We start from the raw sequence: 23151 nt of genomic DNA on the forward strand, positions 1-23151 counted from the left end.
GAGTGGGGGGAAGGCCCCCGATTTCTGGCTATGCCAGAAAACAAATAAATATGAAGAAACATCTGGATCTGGGAATTTGGAAGGGAGTGCCACCTATGATTTGGTACAAGCCACATCAAAAAGGCTGCATTAACTCCTAATTTTGTTGAGGTGCAGGTTTACACAAGAGCTGTATTTAATGAACAGCCTGGCTCTTTGAGAGGCCGTCTCATCCAGCCTTTCCTCCGCTTCTGTCTGCACTGTTAGGAGATGTATCACTGCAGGCAGGCTGTTGGTTTCTACATCATTACACGAAAAGAGAGTAAAGCACAATAAGATTGAAACACAAAGCTGCTGAGGTGAGATTTACCTTCAGCATGTGTTAGAGGAAGAGCAGAGTACAAAAGCCAAAGGCTGAAATGAGAAGCAGGAGCACAGGGAATAGGGTTTTCAGAAGACAGGTCAGCCAACCCCATTTGGCCCAGAAAGTCAGGAGCTGCTGCTGCACTTATCATGACAGCAATGATTAAAGCTAAATTTAGCAGCTCCTGCCTACATCATCTTCCCCTGCTAGGACAACAACAAAAAGCAGGCAAAGAAAAAGGAACAGATCTAGTAGTATTGGATGAAGAAGCAGCAGGTGTTTCCATGAGGAAATTAAGATCACACCAGCATGGAACTCAAACCTTTTCTTCTATGCCATAGTGACACTAACTGGCTGATGAATATCTATTTGATAGCTCTTTTAAGTAGTAACTAAAGGTATTAAAACAGAAAGGCTCGATTTTCTGAATTTGAAATAAATCTCGGAAATCCTGAATTCACAAAGAACTTTGCTGTTTACATCATTATTAGTTAAACATCAAATACACTTTTAAACAATTCAACCTGGTATCAAGCTCATACTGCCAAAAGCCACCTACATAGGCAGTATATTTACAAAAACTCGATGAGATCATTACTATCAAGAAAATATTTCCACCAACATATAAATTTAAGCTATACATGAAGAAAAATAAATGTATGCTATTTCATACTGCTAACAAAATATTAACAGCAGTAAACCAGAAGTAAAACAAGTGAGAAATTAGCCTGAAATGAACGATAATAATTCAGTGTGTCAGGTTGCTATATGTTTTCTGTTAACTGCTTTAACATATGCACTTCATGAACAAAATATACACAGTAATGCAATAAAAACCTTTAATGCTGTTCAAACCAAGCTGAGATGATAGAGTGAAAGCTGTTAAACAGCCTACTAGGAGCTTCAGAATAATTTTACTAAGTTGATCCAGAATCATTCTATTATACAAAGTTCACTGCTCTACAAAAAGAATTAGCAGCAAATTCTTAAAATCCAGAGAATGTTTATGCAATTTTGCACTGGATATATAAATAAATTTCCAGTGCAAAATTACCCAAAATTCACAGTAACACAACATTACTTAGAGATGGATGTAAAGGTCCTTTTTCAATAAAAGTGAGAAAACAGAACTAAAACCAATCAACTCCTATCACATACAAGCAGATATGATGGGCTGGATTCAATATTCTTTAACTAGCATTAATATAGCACTCAATCAGGTAATTTTATTAATGCTTATTTGTCATGCTCATTTGATCAACAGTAAGCTTACCTTTCCTTTCGGTCCAGATTGCTTAAATATGAAAAAAGAAAAAAACACATAAGATGTAAAGCCCCACATGTGTTGCACATCACTAAATGCAAAAGTTATTAAATATCAATTGTAACTGTTTCATTGCCTTTCACTCACCAATCTAATTTTGAAACAAGCACTGTAATTTTTTCACCACATTTTTGTCAAAGTAATTGGGAATGCATAAACACCACTTCACAGACAGCAACAGCCAGTGGTCTAAATACAACACTGACTTGACTCTTTTTCAATGAGAAAATTTTGATTAATGCTAAACTTAACCTGGTCATCCGAATTTATTTGCAATGTGGAAGCAGGTAAGGTAGAATTCTAAAACACAAACTATTATCAAAGCCTCATTTCCAATCACAGAACCATTAAGGCTGGAAAAGAAAGAGGTCAACCACGGAAACAAACCCTGATTGCCATGCAAAAGAGGAAAAAAATTATGTAAGAACTTGTTTCCAACTATTAAAAAATACATGTGTTAAATTGAGAAACAAATTTCAGCAGCAGTCCTTAAATATTTAAGAAACCACATGGAAAGGCTAGAGAAGGATAAATGGAAACCTCCTTCTGAGGTTTAGGCCAAAAAAAATCTCCCAAAAGAAGTTAGGAACTGGGGCCACTAGTTTTAAAAGCGCCTCCATTAACATGAGTTAACACAGAAATGAATGCAGCTGATGCTCACAATTCTGATCCTTTGTATACCAAGACTGATATAAAAATAAATCTAACTAAGCTTAGCATACAAACAAAAATAGCAACTACATGTCTTCTGTCCTTTGACAATTTGCAATATAGAATGCTGTATGCTTTTAATCTGTGTGACTGTTCCTGCCAAACATCAAAAGCCTAACAAACTTCTGACATACATGCATTACATTAACTGTACTCTAGAACAGAACAAATTCAAATTGATTCCTGTTTTACTTCAGCCAAACTAAATAGAGTAATGATATTACACAGTAATAAAAACTCATCCTCCTTTCCTTTTCACAAACAGTACACTCACAAGAACAAACTAATTCTCTTGTTACTCAGAAAACAGCAGGAGTGGAAGCAAAGCAGGTAAAAATGTAGTCCTGATAATCCTACAGAGTGCACTATGAAAGTACATTCCATCTCCATAGTGCTCTGGGAAGAGAGTAAAAGGACTTCAAAACTGAATGAGACTGTGGCAGCTTAAAACTGGGGCAGGAGGTAATGAGCCAGTGCTGTGTGAAGGTGGAGAAGAACTGCTCCTAGCTGGAGCTAGCCTTTACTAACAATAAACAGTGCTTTTGTGCAGGTCACATCCCAGTTTATCAATCCAGTCAGATCCAAACCATGTCTGGATGGAGCCATATCCTGTATCCTTGCATCCTTGGCACAGTTAATATGTAACTTGGATTAACTGTTTACAGGAGCTTCCAAGAGTCACCCTGTTAAGGAACACATGCCTAACAGTAAAGAAACTTAAAGGCAGGGAAAAAAAATTCCAGAATGTCTGATACTATGCACTCTCATTACATTAGATGCCTTATTTGTTTGTTTTAAAATTCCTCACCAATATAATGCATTTAAAGGAATTCTCACTTTTATACCTCAGGAAGATTAAGAGATGAGAATTCCAGACTGATCACTGTCCCTACAAACTGCTTCATGCAGCTCATGCGTAAGGTTTGTTGAATATGCAGTACATACATGCTATTCCAATGCCAAGTCTGGAAGAACAGTCAGTCCATAGCATAAGACAGAACTATGCATTCATTAAATGAAGCAGAACAGTGTAATCCAACAAAAACACTAGGACAAGCTATATCTGAAAATCTGTTGTATCAGACGTGAACAAATTTTAATTTAATCCCCAGATTCCACTGGAAAAAAACATGAATACTTATCATAATATTACTTTGAAATACCAAATTTTGTTGTGCTGGAAACTTATGTTTTACATATGAGTGCAACAGATACTCAGACTTTAAATTAACATGCATGTGAAAAAAAAAAATGCAGGAGATAAGAAATGCAGTACAAATCACACAAATTCAACTTGATAGAGATTATAACTGTGTTCATAATCAGCTTGCTCCATGTGACCCCATCTCCACCCAAAGAACCCAGTGTAAGTAACAGAATCTGTTATGTCAGCACCAGAGACTGAAATAGCTCAACTCATTTAATAATGTTTTTATTTTTGGTTATCCTTTCAAGAACCTACCACTGATCTACCTACAATATATTAGGTTAGATAAAATTATCTTCCCCATGTTGTTACTGATCACCACACCATAAAACAATCCACAAATGCAAAAAATAAACAGAACACAACTTTGTCTCACCTGCAAATTAGCACAAGAAAAACAAATCCCAACAATTTAGAGTTTAATTTCCATGCTATCAGCTCTTCTGTCTTGATATATACCTGGAATTTTATTTTTGGTTTGCCACTCACATTTTCTGCTAATAGTCCCTTCTGAGGACTCACCACCAACATTTACTTTAAAATTCAACTATGTCTTAATGTCCGTAAAGACTAGCCAAAAAAGGGTATCAAAAAAATTCCTACACGAATAAAAATATATGACCAAAATATATTATCCATTTTATATTGTCTGGAATTTCATATTATGGTCAGTTTAAAATAGTCCTATTTTAGTTGGCCTTTTTTGGACTATTGCCTTCTCACTCAGAAACCTATGTTTTCAACATCAAGTAGCCCTGAAATAGCTCTTATTTATTAAAAACCTCTGTCAGGAAACCACATTTTATTAATTTTCAAAGCTCTAACTCAGAAACAGATTTAGAAGCTTTTAAAAACCATTCAGTTGAGTCAGAAGCTATTGGAATTAAACATCATTTGCAAAGTTCCTATGTAAAGCTCACCCTCAGTCAATTAGATCGTGTTGGTTCTGATATCCTCCAGTAACAAAGCACTGCTTTGGATTGTTATGACTATTTCCTGGCTTTAAAACTCCAAAATATTCCTAGAATAAGAGTTAATTATCTGTTGCTAATGTAAATGAACTACAATAACAATCCTAAAAGACAACATATTTAGAACACTCAAGATGACTACTGCCCAATTCACACAATATTCAGCTTGCCTATGTTGTGCATTAGTTTTCCTTGTGCATGTCACACATGCCAAGTCATTACACCTTTTTTTCTTCACATTACATTGTAGGCTTAGAAAGAAGTAAATCCCACAGGCAAGAAAGGCAAGCAGACAAATCTGACATCCCTTAAAGATTAAGAATCTCAAACAGGTTGAAGAAACCTACGGCACTGAACTTGGTAAGATGAATCCATTTTGACTGGTTGTTTGAAGAACCATTTCATAACAAAGCTCAATCAAGTACACGAATATTATCAAATCAACATTCAGAGCAGTCTTGCATGATTTTGCTTGCTTCAGATTGTTTTCATTAGCACTGCATATCAAAATTTTATCCTTCAGAATAACAAAAAGCCCCACAAACAAACAACTCCTCCCCAAAACAGCCCCACAAATAAAGAAAAGCAAGCACAAACATGCACAAAACGACCAGAAAGGCAAGAGCATGAATGCTTAGAGATGCCCCACATTTTCCTCAATGGGACACTGAACAAAAATATTCTGAAAAGGACCTCATGCAAGAAAAAGCACAACTGATTCAGCCTAAACCACTGCGCTAACATAAACCCTATCTATGAGCTTAACTGATAAAACCTGCCAATCCTTTTTAGTCATCAGTCTTGCACTGATGGCAAGAAATGCAAAGAATTGAAAAGAGAGATACTACTGCATCTGCTGTTAGTAAGGGGAAGGAAAGGTCCATCCTATATACCATATATACACACCTATATACCATTTACAGGCCATAGTACTGTTGGAAACACAAAGAGGCAACAACCTAAGTCCTCAAGGACAGGATAAGACAGTAAGTCTCCTGTGAGGAAAGGCTGCAAGACTTAGGGTTGTTCAGCCTGGAGAAATGAAGGCTCTGGGCAGACCTTATTGTGGCCTTCAGTACTTGAAGGGGGCCTAAAAGATAGATGGGGAAATACAATTTAGCAGGGCCTGTTGCAATAGGACAAGAGGTAATGGTTTAAAACTAAAAGAGGGCAGATTCAGACTAGATAGAACAAAGAAGTGCTTTGCAATGAGATGGTGAAACACTGAAAGGCTGATCAGAGAAGCGGTAGCTGCCCCATCCCTGCAAACATTCAAGGTCAGGTGACATGGGGCTCTGAGCAACCTGATCCAGCTGAAGATGTCCCTCCTTATGGCAGGGGGGTTGGACTAGACGGCCTTTAAAGCCTCTTCCAACCCAAATTGTTCTACGAGTCCATTTTTTTGTGACTGCAAAATTCCTTTCTCAGTCTATTTATTCAATGGCAGATTACTCTAATACATGTTTGGATCACATCACTCGTTCACATACTGGCTTTCTTTTTCTGAGGTCAGCAAATCCAACTGAGGGAAGTAGGATGGAAAAAAAAAAAAAGGATAATGCCTGCATATGATACCACCACCCTAAAAAATCTACAGTAAAAAACAAAGAAAAAAGGTGGCAAAAGAAGGAAATGCAGACAGGATAAAGCACTCGTGACTGATGGTGGAAATCCACAGAATTCGTAAACAAAAAGAGGTCTGCATGGATAAACTTTGAAAGAAAATTCCTTAAAACAGTTGCTATCTCATATGTTTGTGAAACACATTGGGTGTAAAAAACACCTACAACCAACTCCACATTTTACAGAAATTTGACAGGGTTTTAAGTCTCAAATCAATGAAATTCAATTCAGCATAGTTCAGTAAAATTCCCTGGTTTCCAGTCATCCTTTCTAAAAATCATTTACATAGATGCAAAACTTTGTTAGACGTTCTAATCCATGTTTTACACTATATTTATAGACCATATACAATCTTCAGATCTATAATTTAATGTTTACATGGATATTACACAAGATGGAGTTGCTGTGACTTACTATTTGCTGATCATATTGTCAGTTATATGAATTTCTACTGCAAACTACGTTTGTCTATTTCAAAGTATTTTCTCAAAATATTTATATTAGCAGGTGCTCTCCTACTATCTGCCAGTGTTCTTTAAAATTACTAAATTCTAGCATTATATGATAGTAATTCCTAAATGGTTTTATGAAACTTTAGTAATTAAGGTCAAAGCTCCAAGAATGCACCCATGTGATTACTTACATTTTCTTAAAATACAGCATAAGGAAAACCACTACCTACAAAACTAGAGAGGACTTTTTACAACTGAAACATCTGGAGAAACAAATGTAGTCAATCTTACCTTTGGGCTGCTGTTTTTACTACAGTTGTCTGTGCATGTGCGTGGTGAAAACGTCTGCCTTGTACCACACTTACAGGACCAGATATATTCTGAGCATTTTCACTGCAAACATAGAGAAAAATGTTTAAGAAAGTACTCTCATGTCTCTGTACAGTCTTAGGTAAAACAGGTGGTGTCCTAATTTTACGAGACCAGGCTCACAACATGAAGTATTGAAGTATTTCTGAACCAATAATACACATTGTTAAGATTTTTTTACAGGTATAAAAACATTCAGCTTTATAATAAAATGGACATATAAGAATATACATAGGGTTTTTCCTGGAAGGAAAGGTAAGGATTTTTTTACTCAACCCTGTACTGCAAAAAGACACTTACTTTTTCAGTGACTTTTAATCACTTATAACTAATTTTACACTTCTATCTCTTATTTTATTAAGGTATAATATTAACTGCTTTAATTTGACTTAAGGGGCAAAATGTGAACAGACTGAATTCAGGAATATCCCTCGTAAAAAAATTAAACACAGCAAATTTAGAGATGCAAGATGACTTGAAACTGAAAAAGATCACATTTCAAAAAGAAAAGAGGAAGGATTCTCAGGTACTCCTATCTCAACAGGACTCTTAGTCATCAATGTATCTTAGCATTTCTTGGGTTTCTTCATTTGTTACCTTTTGTTACCTTTTGACTTTTATCTCATTATTATACAAAACCAGTAATTATGGAGAGAAGATTTCTTACCATTACCTCCTCTAGTAAAGGCTCACATTAAGATACAGTAGATCAATAGTACAATAGTGCTCCTTCAGAGATCATTAAACCCTGCATGCTGCTGTGACAGGACACACAATATTATGCTTGAAATGTTCAAAAGTTACACAATTTTTAACAAACAGTATGTTGATGATGCAAACTGTTTCAAATTATGGAAATACAGTGCTTAAATTGTGCTTTTCAAATTGCTTGGAAATTTTGATTGCACTAGAGAAAATGATGTGAAAAAACATTCCTACTAATATTTCTCAGAAATATTATCTTGCTATTTGCCCTGTTATGAACAATGAAAAGAAACCCAAAGTACCACAATTCAAAAAAACCTGACAATAATTTCCTAATCCCTCCTTTACATTCCCCCAAAAGAAGAAAATTAGTAAACTGTTAGTTTGCTTTTGAATTTTCAGCTTAGCATTACAAACTCTTTTGGGAGCCTTACATAAGACAAGATTAGAAGCTTTCAGAGCATTCCTGACTGCCTCTAACACAACCACAAACACAACAGAACAAGACTTATCAAACCCAAAAGGTTAAATTGTCTTTTCTAGAATACAAAATTTAAGAACATCATAAACCATCTGAGTTAGTAGTCCAACATCCTGAAAATTAACAGCATCCATGCAAGCATCAACCTCCTGAAAGCAAGGATAACCCATCTCACATGCTTCTGGTCAAGGCTATGCAACTCCATCTGGTCAGTCATCACCCAGATAACCTACAGTCAACCTTCTGTCTAATTTGCCACCTCAGAAATAAAAAGCTGAGAGCTACTTGCCCTAAATACTTTAGAAAGTCTCAAATCTTCTTTGGATTCTCATTTCATGTCTTTGAAAAAAGATACTAAAAAAAAAAAAAAAAAAAAAAAAAAAAAAACACCAAAACCAACAAAGAACCCCCAAAAAACCACAGAAGCAGAATGCAGGAATGCCTTCTTAAATGCTTAACACCTAAGGACTTCAAACAAGCAAGCAAGCCTATGTATCTCCTGGTTTACCATCGTGTTTGTTGGATCTGACCCTTGCCAAATTATCATGATTGCGAAACTCTCTCTTGTGTCCCCAAGGCAAAAGATTCTGCTTTTCGCCTCACACTCAGGTAGTGAAAACTCCAGTAAGTGCTGGAATAGAGTACGGCAGACTGCTCAGAGATCAGATCTGAGTCAAAGCAGTCTGTTCTAGATGGCACTTAAATGATTCATATGGTGTCAGACATGTTTCCAACTAGGACAGCTGTAAAACAATCTGCTCTATAATCTTGTTCTCTGAATGGAACATACGCAACACAGACAGAAACACCAGAAAATACAATCATGAAGTCCTAGCAAGCTGCAAAACAGGCACACCAGAACTGAAATCTGAGGCTGCAAGTTTCAACACAATTTCTTGAAAATTAGTATAACACACTAAAAGCAGGGTGATGTAATGGTCAGAAAGTTCCTTGAAAGAACATATGTTCTAAAAAGAACTTAAAGAGTATTTTAACAATAAATGTTTCATTAATGTTGGCTCAGAAACCACAGAATGATTTGAAGCCTAGGCTCTGACGAAAACAAGGTTTTACTGTCACATGCTATCAGCTGATCCTAGGCAATTCTTAACACCACATTTTCAAGAGACAAAACAAACAAAAAATCTTGCACTGGGCAAACGGATGGCTCTAGAAGTAAAGGAAGAACAACATTTTAAAAACACACAACTACAGACTACATTAATTCTGCTGTTAATGAAAAAACGTTTTTAACAAAACATTATCAAAGAAAATCTAAAAGGATCTTAATACAAGTTATTGAAAGCTAGCAAAGAGAAATCTGTTTAAAGTAAGACCTCATGATCAAAAAAAATACAACCAGAAGTAATTAGGTTAAGAGTTTGATAGTGGATTTGCTTAACCAGGTAAAAGATCATGACCTTTTGCTTGGTTTAAATTTCTCTGACAAGTACAGCAAGTATTTCTTCTCACTGTCCTTGCATATCCCTTCTTATTATTATTCTCTGAATTTTAGGGATCATTCTACCAGAATAATACTCATTTGAGTCAAGCCCTGTTGATCTGAAATTTTTAGTCCCTATTCTGCAGATAAGATGGAAAAAAAGACTCCTAACATTGTGATAAAAATCACCATGAACCGATGAAGAATATCAAGTATCTCATCTTCTTGTATTTAATCTAGCATTTTAACTGCATGACCAGCTTTCAGAATCTTCTCTAGCTGAGTAGTCTAAATATTGAAAGAGTAATTATTATGCATCTTCCATTCTGCATATCAAAGTGAACAAACCAGCAATCATCACTAAAGTGACTAGATTCAGTGATACACGTTATGAAAGGTACAACAATATCCCAATGAAGTCATTAAATCAAGATAATCACTTGGAACAACCACAAAATGCAGTGCCCAAAATGTGAGAAAGAGTCACAGTGGCCTATACACATCCATTATTCAGAACAAAGTCTTTAATTAATGAGAGTTTATTAAGAAGAGGGGTGGATGCTTGTATTTTTCATGTAAATTCAATATACAGCTCAGTACTAGACAAGAGGTGGGTGCCCATTTACATGCAAGAGATTTTACTTTTTTAGTTGAATTTTATAAATCCTACTAGGTCTTAGGTTTATATCGTATTATTTGTCACTAGAAGTTCCATTCCAGGTAAAAGAATGTCTGAACTACATGCTTAGACCATCTAAAAAAACCTCAGGAACTATTTACCTTAAAAAAAAAAAAAAAACCAAAAAAAAACTGCATACCCTTCTGGAACTTAATAAAAACATACATGTTGTATGTTATACAACAATATAAACATACATGTACAGTCAGGTATGACTGCTTGAAGAGAAAAAAGTTACATGGTAAGGTTGGATTTCGCTACAAATTCCACAGCCAGACAAATGAAAATTCTAGCTTACCAGAGAATTAGAGGAATCTGATTTTAAAGAGGTACTCAAAACAAAGAACAAGTATAATGTAGATGCACAGGCTTCTTCAATAGTAAAACAGAGCAAAGGAGCCCTGACAGATTTGTAATTGTTACTTTTACCTTTATGTCTATGTTCAAGAACAGAATCCTAAAGAATAGAAATGACCAAGGTGATTCTCTATGAACTGGTGAATTTGAAGATGTGCAAGGCAGAAATTTGGACATTATCTCATAAATCTGTTGTGTATACAAAAAAAAAAAAATCTAAAGATAAAACATTATTTGCATAGATAAATCAAGGACAATGAAGTACCAGGCTCATTTTTGTAAATGTATAACCTATAACAAAAATAACCCCTTGTCATTAATAAATACATTTTATTTAAAAAAAGAAACCAAACTTTACAAAGTTCCATGTAACAGTCCAGTAGTTTATCTTAAGACATCAGGCTCGAAGACCAGAACAGCAGTAAAGAACATATATCACACAGAACTTCAAGGATTTATTTTTCCAAGTGACTATGGTAAGATGATCCCACTAACAGTGCTTACAGCATGCAAGAGCCATGTCCTGATTGCAGAGAGGGGCCAGAGCTTGAGGCTATGTTGTGGCCACGGCTATTCTGCACCCCTCAAATCACTGCTGGGGGTTGTGGCATCAGGGGGAAGAATAAGGACTACAACCCCAGAAGTGCCATTTTTGTCTCCCTCTCTTCATTAGGGCCGAGTTGCTGGGATTGGCCCTGCAGACTCCATCCTCTGCTGCCGCCACTCAGCACTTTGCCACTCCCCCGAGATGTGACCCCAGGAACTGGTTCTGAAAAGTGGCGCACACAGCTCTGGGATGTGGCTCTGAACAAGTGGCAGAACCGTGTGGAACTGAGCCCAGCAGAGTGGTCCAAAGCAGCAGCAGAACTGAGCCTGAGCTGAGCCTGAAGCCAAGCCTGGTGCAGTGGAGCAGTGGTGCAGCACAACACAGATGATCTCACTTTCAGGGTTTTGTGTGTCATTGTTTTCCATTGTCTCATGCTCAGGGCTGGGGAGAGCCAGCGGTGGGGAGTGCCCACCATCTTGTCCTTCTCCCACTGGCCATATGGAACAACCTAACTCAAAGTGGCAAAGACCTTTTGTGCATAAAGCACCTTCCTTTATTTTTGTATGCTTTTGTTATTAATATTGCTGCTGTGACTGCATTTCTTACTCAACTGCTGTTTGCTTTCAGTAAATGGTTATCTCAACCCATAGTCTCTGCTTTGTCCCTGTCTCACTGGAGAGGGCAAGAAGAGAAGTGGCTTATTTGGAGTTTAGTTTCCAGATGGTGATAAACCACCACAAATGAAGACAAGGACATCCCTTATGCAGCGACATATACATTGGCTATTTGATGACTGGTCCATCTATAGCTGGGTATCTTACAAACGTTTCCTTCCTGCAAAGCTTACCAAACTGAGTGCACTTTAGCAATATGAAACACTCCCTGAGAAAGTTAGGTGAATATATCACTTTTTATTATATACTAAATAAAGAAATCAGTCTCTTACAAACTAGGGACAGTAGTAGCAAGCAATTACAACACTAAATGCTTAAAAACTGTTCCTGTCAGCTCTAAATGCAGGTCTCAAACTATCCCATGCAAGTATGGCTATTTGCCATATCCTTTGAAAAAAGTCTGTGAACCCAAAATCAAATTCTATCCTGCAGTAAGAAAAACAGCAAACGCATCCTGAGTTAACTTTGGCAATTCATGGTCATGGAAAGAAGTTAATCTGGACGGGGGTGTAAAAAATATTTTCCTACCTGCTATTGCTGTATAGTGGGAACAATAACACATTGAGCCAAATGGGTAAGGTACTAACAAATGTGTCAGTGAGTGCTCTAAATCAATTTTAACAGTCTTCCGGTACTTTACTAATGTAACTAATGTTACTTTACATAACAATCTAGGTTTCCCACTTTACTCAGAAGCACAGTACAGTACAGCTTCTTAAAATGCACAGCACACAATGTAAATAGACTAGAAGTCCTGTTTATTGTGTACTGATTTGTATCAATGATCAAAGCAAGGAAACAAATTAAATGTATTACCTCAGTTTCTTGCTGTTTCCCATCATGTTGAGGCCGATTGCGTTCCCTTTAAAAAGTTTGAAGCCTCCAGCTTTGCCTCGCCTTGCGTACGCTTTTATGGCCTCGCCGCTGGTGCCAAGAGCTCCAGGTCGACAACGAATTGACTGTCACAACAGAATTCACATACATTCAAATAATTGTATCATTGTGCAGAAGTTAGAAGGAGAAAATTAATGCAAAATATTAATATAAATATTACTTTGGCTTTAATTTCAAAGTGCTTTTATACCAAATTTCATGGAAAATATACACTCTCTCTATCCATACTATGATTTCTTACTAAACAAAGTATAATATATATTTTATAATTAGTGCAATATTTATGATAATTGTCTAAACTTAGAATTAGTTATTCTTGCTCATATTTTTCAGAATACTATAGAGATCAAGAGGGGAACAAAAACTTCAAGGGTAAGCAGATAAACAGCTTGAGATATGTTCCAAAAACACAACAGAAATTTTCATTTATTTACACTGCACACATGGCTGTGCAATACTGTTAAAGAACCTAAAAAGCTTTAAAGGTACATTTTCACCATGAGACAAACCAATTATTTACCTTTTTTTCTTCATTGGGATTGAAAGGCCCATCACTGTCATCTAAACTGAGCAGATTTGCCTCGCTAGACAGGTGTGGGAGAGAAAAGCATATACATTATAATCCAACAGAACACCTACAAAACATTTTAAAAGCAAAAGGCTTTTTCCTCCCTTCCCTCTACATTTAAATGCATCATCCACACATTGTATAAATATGCATAAAACAACGAAATGAGCAACAGAGTGATCACATACATAATGTGAACATGAACTTAAGAGTGTACATCAAATTATTTTGCAAAAAGCAAAACTAAAATGATTAATTCAAAATAGACAATTCTACTGAACCTTCAATATGGTTACAACAGTATTACTGACACTATAAAAGAGTCTATACTCTCTGCACAAATTGAGTCTAAAACCTCAGTAACCTACAAAACATGATCTTAGTTTGTTTATGCCTATCAACATTCAAGAATGCAGTTTAGAACTGCAAACTTCATAGTGCTTTAGGAGAAGAACTCAATGTAACTACATTTTACCCCACAGCAATTACTATCAAAGTATGTCTTCCTAAAAAGAACATATTCAGTTTGGTTCTGCTGCTTATTAAAATGTGTTTCTTTAGCACTTTCAATATCTGTAATCCCAAAGCATTAGAATGGAGAAGATAACAAAAAACCAGAAATCCACTCCATGATACCTAAAAACTTTCTTTTCAGTAATAGGCAGTTATCTTCAGGTAATCTTAAGTATTCAAATTGGAACCCAAATCACACATTTCATACTGACAGCAGCTAGATTAGTCTAACATATTCTTGCTTCCAGGAGGAGCAACTTGCAGACAATCCCTTCTCATCAATCCTGATAAGGTTACTCCTATGTTGGCTACAACAAAACAATACAACTTTTAGCCAACTTGTAATTGTATGGTTTGAAAAGTTTTAATCAAGATCATTCAGGTAGAAATTCCTTAAAATAAAAGCAGTTATGCCAGGTGTTAAAAGGGAAGAGCTACAGAAGAGAAACAAACATTTCTTAGCTGTGTCAGTTTGACATGCTGGCAATACATGTAAGTGACTTTAGCTCTTCATATATAAATGAAATAATCACTCAGTGCCCCATCTCTCAAGTTCCCAACAACTTTTTCCATGCACAGTATTTCCCTGAATGTTACAATTTATTCTTCCATGTTATGCAATATAAATATTGCTAGAGCAAATAAAAAATAAAAACAAAACAAAATAAAATAAAAATGTTGGGTGAGATCTACAGACTCTGAAACTTCAAGAGAGAAGATTGTGCACACAGTTGATTTTGAAATGGGAAGAATAATGTAAATATGAACATATAGCCAGTGGCTCTGTTGTATTTTCCTTTAATTTACAGAGCACCACAATTCTAGGTGCTCAATGGTAAAACAGTTTAGTAGATTCATCACTAATTTCAAACAAAGGCAAAAGAGTACACTCGTACTTCTGTAAAGATGACACGTAGATATTAAAATTTTTACATCCTGTAACATTTTTTTTATTTCTCTTTCAGAACAAATCATCCCTTCAAGGGAGGCTCAGGAACCTTCTCAAACATTCATCAATAGACACAGAGTTTAACAATTCAGAAGTTTTCTACATCCTGAAAAATAAAAAAAACCCTGCAGCATAGACATGAGCAGCCCTATGGTGCTGCCCTAGTCAGATCATTTCACCTTCAGAAATGTTTTTGTTCCTTAGCTTCAGTTCATACAAAAATGATGACTATTTTCAAAACACCTTTGTACCGTGGCAATACTTTTAGGATTTCAACATGCTTCAATACTGCAGCCACTCTAACAAAGGGCAATTGAGGGGGGGAGGTAAGAGCAGGTTAACACATTGCAAATGACAAAAACACTGAGCCAAGGCTTAAATCAAAACGAAGAAGAATAACTCTTATCATGCAAAATGACTAGAGCAGTATTAGCAAATTGGAAGTTTTAAATGAACCAATACTTTTAGATCTTAAGGAATGCAAAGCATTTGCATCAGAACCAGCAAGGCTGTTTTTTCAGAGAGCAGAACACATAGCAACTGAGCAATGTCTATTTGCTCATGTATCACATGCTTCCTGTTGCCTGCTTCAATGATGCAATTTATACAGGCAGGAAAAAACCAAAACCAACCCAAAACAAACACTATACCACTGCCTCCATATACCAGTCAGTAACATTTTTAACATCCCTGAAATGAAACCTCAGTTGTCCTGCTGGGAGGATGTCTCCACACTCTGTCACTTTTAACCGGGGAACCATGGGTTTCCTGGTTATTTTCACATTGGAATATAATTTCTAACTTTTCAATACATTCCTTAAAATTTTATAACAAATGAATGTAAAGTCTTTACGGATATTAAGGGAAAAAAGTAGAAGTTATTTACCTAAACATAGTTCTTAAGAGGAGTTCATAATTACACATTCAAATTTAGGCACAGAACAAGAAAACAAAGATTTCTGTTCACTTACCTCTAACCACTTGCCATTTGCTTGATGTTTTAAAGCATTAAGAACTATGCAATAGTTAGTTAGACAGCTGAGATTAACAGACTATGTTTTCACTACACTACAAGCAACTCAAACTCTGTGGACCATTGAGGCTACACTCTAATAAGCTGCAAGCACATTTCTATCAACTACCAACTGATCCTGTCACATTTCAAATATAATTGGAATTTCTTTCTGAAAACTATTACATATGGAACCAGTAGGTTGATGTATTTGCCCTCACAGCACACTATGTACATTCTTTGTTTTAAATTACATAGTGGTGGGCAGCACACTAAAAAAGCCACACTATCAGAGGCACAAGAGAAGTAGTAGTATTATTAACTGATTTACAGTGCCATTCCATTTAAAAAAACCCTTAATTTTGGGAGTTTTCATTGATTTAAAGGCTACACTGCCCTATTAACAGGCTCACAAAAGAAGGATAAAACATCTACATAACTATGGGAGGGTTTTTTTAACCAAGTAATACAAATTTTGTAAGCAGTGGAAAAAAGGTCAGTGTAAATATATAACACAGTACAATGCTTTTCCATTTGTCAATATATGGAAAAAAGACGTTTATTCCCCTAAATGGAAGGGGCAAAAAAATCAAGCTTTTTGAAAGAAAATGGTAATTAAGTAAAGACACTGTAGTGCAAATAAATTAGACACATTTTTTTGTATTCCTTGTTTTTGATAAGGCTACTTTTATCTTAATGGAAGGCAGAAGTCTAGACTATTCAGAAAACAGTATGAGAGCCATGAGAAATCTGGGCCCATCTGTTTACAAAACCACTGTGGAGCATACTGATGTATTTCAAAAACATTTACACAGATATTACAAAGGAAGTGAATATAAATCATCCAAGACACTTCAAGAGAATCATCTGTAACACCAGAAAGCATCTTATCACATGTTAATTTTATTAATCACTTGAATATATTACTTAGACCATGTTTGCTTAAGTCTGCCATCTTTTCATATCTTCCACTACACAAGATCATCCTGATTTCCACCATTTATTCTGTGGTGGACTACACAGGTTTCAGTGTGCTCTGCTGACCAGCTGGTCTTTTCTTTCTATTCTTCTACATAAAGGTAGATCTCCTATGCGATCTCCAATTACAAAGCAAGGAAAGTCTCACGCCACTTGCTACCGTCCTGAGTAGATCAAATAAATCTTTTAGAACATCAAATATGTTACTTTTACTCTTTCAAACAGACTGACTATTATCAGTAGTTGCATGCTGAGTATCAACTCTAACGTCAGTTTAAATTTATAGAGTTGGATGATCACTATTTTTCTAAACCTTCTTCAGTTTACAAATATTCTTTAGTCTTTTTTTGTTAATTACTTGATATCTTAACCATTATGACACACTTCATCTACTTACCAAGTAAATAAAATGACTCCCTTCTTTTAAAATAATCTACCTATTCTAAAAATGGCTGTGATAGGTCATTAGCCACATACTTTGTGTTCATCTCACTGAAAAAAAGATCATCCAAGCAGACATCCAGTGCTGACCAACACCATTAGCACAGGTCTCACGGGGTAACGCAAGAATGCAGCCACTCCTTTAAGTGCCGAGATGTTGTTCTTCGGCTCGTTCAAACCAAACCTATTGTGTGTCTGCCATTAAGAGGGCAAAAAGCTGTGATAAAGTCAGGCACCGTAACACCAGTGCCTCCACAACAGCACCCAGCTGCTTGCTTCAGACTCACAGCTCCCTCCACAAAGAAACTATGTAAGAATCAAACATTGTATCAATACAATTGAATCAATATCGGGACACCACAGCAAATATCTACTAGCTGCACAATATACTCAAAATACTGGGCGGGACACGAAGTTTTATGCTGGAACAATTATATTAATTAAAACTGCTAATCTTTGAAATGTTCTACTAAGAGTAAAGGAAATTTAGAAAAAAGGAGAAGGAAAATTTACTGTTAATTGTTTTCTAAAGAGTCTCTTCTGTCAATGTTTTGCTATATGAAATAAAAATGCATCAGAAAAACAAAAAACACAAATTATTTCACAACGCTAAAAGCTCGCTATGTCTTTAAGATAAACAAACCCAGGTGTTACTAAAAGTAAATATATGGGCAGCTTAAAACATGTGGCTGTTTGGAGGAAATAAGAAATTGCCTCAAATAGTATCAGAGAATGGTTTAGTAAAGAAGACAAGATTTCTGGTTTAAATCAATTTCCAACTACTATCTATACTTCAGAGTAAGATTCTGCATAATTCACAGATATAAAAGCACATCAAAAATGATCTAAGTATGCAATAAAAATTCAATTCTAGCTATGGGAAAACTGTTTATTGTAGAGAATATTTGAAAGGAATGAAAAATCACCCAGACATACAATCTTAAAATTAGATACAATTACATAATGATTATGTTCCATAACAATTTTTCTAATTTTTTTTAGCATCATTACTCTATACATTTTTCATTCTGTGTTCTTAAATCAACATCAGCTGGAGACTGACAGAAAACAGCAGTAAATTACTAGTAGAAAAAAAAAAGCTGCTATGTTTTCAAATGTGACTTATTTCTGAAGGCAAGTCAAATGGAAAGAGTAACTGCATGGTATGTACTGCCCTTACACTTAAAACATGTTTGTGTGCACTACAAATGGATGTAAAGTTGCTAAGGAACAACACGAGCTTAACTTTATAAAACTAAAATGCCCTTAGTTTGTGAGGCCTTTAAAAAATGTTTTTAACTTCCAATACAATTCTGTTTTGACAAAAGCTCTTAATGCTTACCTCACATTTTAATGAACTACTGCACTCATTTTTTAATTACTAAAAACTTCACATTTCTTAAATGTTTTATTAAGATTACAGCATAGCCTGCTGCTGCAGCCTATGTGGTTATGTCTACTTTCCTACCTCCCTTCCAACACATAGCGTTTGGCAGAATATTAGATTATACAAATCCATATATGAATTAATTTTGTACTTAAATCACAGGATCAGTGACTCCTTACTAGAGAACCACAGCACACCTTTTAAATTTGCAGGTCCTACTCTCCGAATATTTAAGAATAACAAATAAACTGACATGAATTCTTGTGCATGACACTTGTTCTTGTAACCATTCATTAGTCATTTTGGAAAAAAATACATTAATACCGAGAAAACATTAGTAACAATAAAATGTCACAAGGACAAAGTATGCATTCAAACTATACACACAGGATTTAAGTTTTAGCCAAAATCCAAACATGCCAAGTGAAGGATTAAATTATAAGGAAAAAACCCCAGCCTTAACTATTTTCAGTGATATAAACACAAAGGAAGAAAAACCTAGAGTCTTTAAGCTCAGTTTAACTTGATGAAGGCCTAAAGCTATTTAAGTACTTTAACCAGAACTGTCAAGTACTGAGCAGCATCATCATTAAAGGAAGGAAAAGCTGAAGCTGCTCGGATACTCCACTTATCAACTCCCTTATTCTACACGTTCACACACTGCTTGTCCGTGTTCCTTAGTCTTACAGAGAAGCTCCAAAGACAATTGCAGCTCTTGTGAAATATACTTATGCAAAGTGCCCTGTGCTGTAAGCCCCGTGTTCACAATAAGGCTTACCTGATAATGAATTCCTATGTGGCAACACTATTTAAAATGATCAGTTATTTGAAATAATTTTTATTTGAAATAATTTTTCTTAATAATGAAAGTTTAAGATATTGTTTCTTATCCATAAGTTACAAAAAAAAAGTATTTAATTATAAATACACATTTATACTTTCAATAGCCTAGATAAAAGCATCCTTACTCTTTCTCTGCATCTCCTTCACTTTCTTCTGCATGATCAAAGCTCCAATTACTTTTAAAACCTCCATCTCTCTTGGACTGTGATCTATCCAAAGCTGAAATGAGAACAAGTTAAGGTAAGTCTTGATTTCAAGCTGAGTTATTAACCAACACAAACTAAAGGAGTAAACCAGATGTATGTATTTTTCCCCAGTATTTATTTTATTTATGTATATTTTTAACGATCATTTGATCAGTAAGTCCATCAATGCAGTGGTGATTATTATTTCCCTAAATAAATAAAAGTATCTGTCAACATCTTATTAGCAATAAGTTAGCAAGCTATTAAAAATTATGACCTGAGGTCGTGTAATAACTGTTTTCAACTGCTTTACTGATACCCATAAATTTAAGGGTAATTTCTTTGACATGAACTATATGCCACCAACGAAAAGGGTCCTAAAATGTATTATTTACATAACTAATAACCAAACATAAATTGAATTTTCCCATATAAAAGCAACAGTTCTGAACTGACCCAAGTACAATTTCACCATAATATGCTGGATTTTTAATTCAACATCTGACGCTGACCTGAATTAACATATGATGTAAACTGAAATTTCAGCATTAGCATCAACTAAGTAAAAAACTTTCTGTCATACTACATAAAAATTCAGATCTCTCTACTACAATATCTACCCTTATGGAGTATTTCATATATCATGGCATGGAGTATACTTGAGTGAAGGTGTTCCAGAGCATGGAGACAGCACTCATTAAAGCAAGGCCTTAAATACTGTGATGTTCCCCTTGGGCCCTAAATACTGCAATTAAGAGCTGTCTTACACAAATTCTGTATGACAAACTATGCAGCTACTTTGATTTTGATTTTGATTTAATTTAAGTGTGTTTGTTCTTACTACGTTTTTCTTTACATTGTTGGAAATGCATTCAGAAATAATGAATGGAACTGATACACTCTGATAGAAAAGAGCAAGAAAATCACAACCAACAACATATGTCTAAGATAAAGTATAAGCAATGCACACAGAAATATTTATTGCATATTCAACCTCTGCTTCCAACTACTTGCATCTACTGCAGGCTTCCTGAGCTATAAGTGAAGATGAAGATGGTAAACACATATTTTTGTGTTTAACAGCTTTTCCTACCTTTTTCTTCTCCCTGCTTGCTTTTTAATCAAGCCTGCTTTATAGAATCAACAGCATCTTGCAGCAGAAGATACCTCAGTTTAATCACAGGGGTATCTCCTTTTGTTGATTCCGATTCAATCTGGCACCTTTTGCTCTTAGTATTCTACTTCTCCAGTCCATGTACGCTGGAAGACAGTAATAAGTAACCCTTCCCTACTCCCTCATGATTGAGGGAATAGACACATCCCTGCTGTGTTCTTTCATGGTCTTCCTTTCCCAGGCAGAAAAAGAAAAATACTAACTCAGCTTAATTTTTCCTCACATGAAAGCTGTTTCATGCCTTTAAATCCCTCTTGATGCTTCTCTTTGAGCCTCCTCTAGTCCACTGTACCCTTTCTGAGACGAGGATACACACACTACGAGGAATACTCGAGATGTGTACATCCCATGAATTTCTACAGAAGCAGAATGTTGTTTCTGTTTAGTTCTTTTTTCCTTTCCTAGTAAATCTTTACATTGGATTTGCTGTTTTCACTAAGGAGAACTGCACTGATCTTTAGGTACTAGATAATTCCATCTTTCACTCATGATTGGATAAGAAGCACTTCAGAGCAAATCATTACCCACAAAAATGCTCTTTTTTTACTTCTCATTTACTTAGATTATTTGGCATTTACCTACACAGAACTTCATGTATAATTTCAACCCACAAAATTCAAAACCTGAGCACTTACAACTTTCTTTAAATAGCTAGCCATTACACTAACTCAAGTAGAGTTTAAATACCTACATACTTGGTCACCTGGCTGTCATATCCATTTACTTAGAACTGTGCACCAATGTTACAGATCCTTGTGCAATTCAATCCATTACTCCTAATAACAAAAAAACCCCTTTTTTGCCATCTCTTTCTAACTCTTTGCAATTGTTTCTTATTAAATTTTCCATTTTATTCAGAGGTAATTTAGCCTCTCCCAAAGCCTTTGATAAATGACTTTACAGAGGGAACAGTGAAATCAATTCTGATCTCCATTATAATTTCCATGAATTCAGGTTGCATGGTCACAGAGCACACTGATGTAAAGTTCCTCAAATACCTCCACTGCCTTTTTAAAATGCTGATATCATGCTAGCTACCCTCCTTACCTGTAGAAGAAATATGATGCTAACCACAAGCAACACAGTCATTAGTTCCTTTACCCCCCAGTTCCTCTTACAACACTTGGATGAATGCCATGTGATCGTGCTGCCTTGTTCAGTTTGCTCAATGTACTGCAATTTCTTCCACTGATGCTTCATTTGGAGTTGTACACTCTGTCACATTCCTTATTAAGAAACATTCTGGCATGAAGAGCACTCTAAGTGTTGCCAAAGTGAGTGCAAGCAATTCCATTTTTCGGCTATGACCTTATATACTCCAAAGCCACCTTTTACAACTGAGTTGTCTTACTGATCCTCCAGACACTCCTCAAACTTTCCTCCTGAGTTTGAAGAAATACTTAACAATATTTTTTATGTCTGCTGGGAGTTACTAATCGATTTTTTCCCCATCTCATTATCATTACAGGTCAAATCCACCAGCTTTTTTATTATTCTCTATTTTCATTACCAAGATAAAAGATCTAATTCAAGAACTATGATGTTCTATTTCAGAAATTATATCTTACTCTGCTGTTTAGCCAGGCCAGCATTTGGGGAGCCTTTTGAAATCTACTTAAACAAGTAGCGTGCATGCTGTAAGCCTCCTATCTCTTTAAATAACTCCCAAGCTGGCTTTTACACTTTACAGTGTAAAGTATTTTACACTCCGGTTACATATTTTCTTTCTTTTTCAAAAAATTTGTTAGTGTTTTCTGTAATTCTTTTTTTAGTTAAGCATTTCTCTATTGAACAGTTCATCCATGTTCACTGATCAGTGCAGCCATCCATGGAAAATATCTTAGTATCCCAGTTCTGCTCATTCACCTCTGGATCAATTTTCACTCTCTCTAGCACTCTTTGTCCTAACAAAAATGTAAATCTAGAAGTATACCATCATGTTATCCAGAGTGTTCACCTGAGTTACTTGATCTAGGTATCTGATTCCATACAGGGTTTTTAATTTTTTTAAGGGAATAACAAGTAATAGGTTACACAGGCTAAGCTGCTGACTATTTTGCACTAAGATTTAAATTTGGAACCTCTATGACACAATTTTCACTATGTGCACTATTCAATGTCTTTTTAATCAGCAAGGCACAACCATACCCAGAGGTGAAAATATTCAAAAAAGCAGAGCTAACCCTAAGGTATTGTGTGTCAAGAGAAGGCAATCGCTGTACCTCTGCCCAAGACAGGCAGCATGCTGGAGCAGATTTCACTCTTATTTGTCCTCCCACTACTAACTCCCTTTGGTGCTGTTGCAGCAAGGGAAACACCA

The 23151-nt window shown here is 35.6% G+C and overlaps 1 protein-coding gene across 3 annotated transcripts in view; it reads right to left on the bottom strand.

Moving 5' to 3' along the window:
* Positions 1-23151, bottom strand: part of SENP6 (SUMO specific peptidase 6) — a 73937-nt gene that overhangs the window by 35938 nt on the left and 14848 nt on the right. For 2 of the 3 annotated variants that reach the window (XM_083857381.1, XM_083857379.1), the window contains exons 2-6: positions 19598-19691; positions 13302-13365; positions 12704-12846; positions 6923-7024; positions 1617-1637 (exon numbers count right to left, since the gene is read on the bottom strand). In XM_083857381.1, the coding sequence (XP_083713507.1) occupies positions 1617-1637; positions 6923-7024; positions 12704-12846; positions 13302-13365; positions 19598-19691 (424 nt within the window). The remainder of the gene's footprint in view (positions 1-1616; positions 1638-6922; positions 7025-12703; positions 12847-13301; positions 13366-19597; positions 19692-23151) is intronic. The other variant, XM_083857380.1, reaches the window with a different exon arrangement.

Source organism: Zosterops lateralis, assembly GCF_965231275.1.
Source record: "Zosterops lateralis genome assembly, chromosome: 3".
Lineage (NCBI taxonomy): Eukaryota > Metazoa > Chordata > Aves > Passeriformes > Zosteropidae > Zosterops > Zosterops lateralis.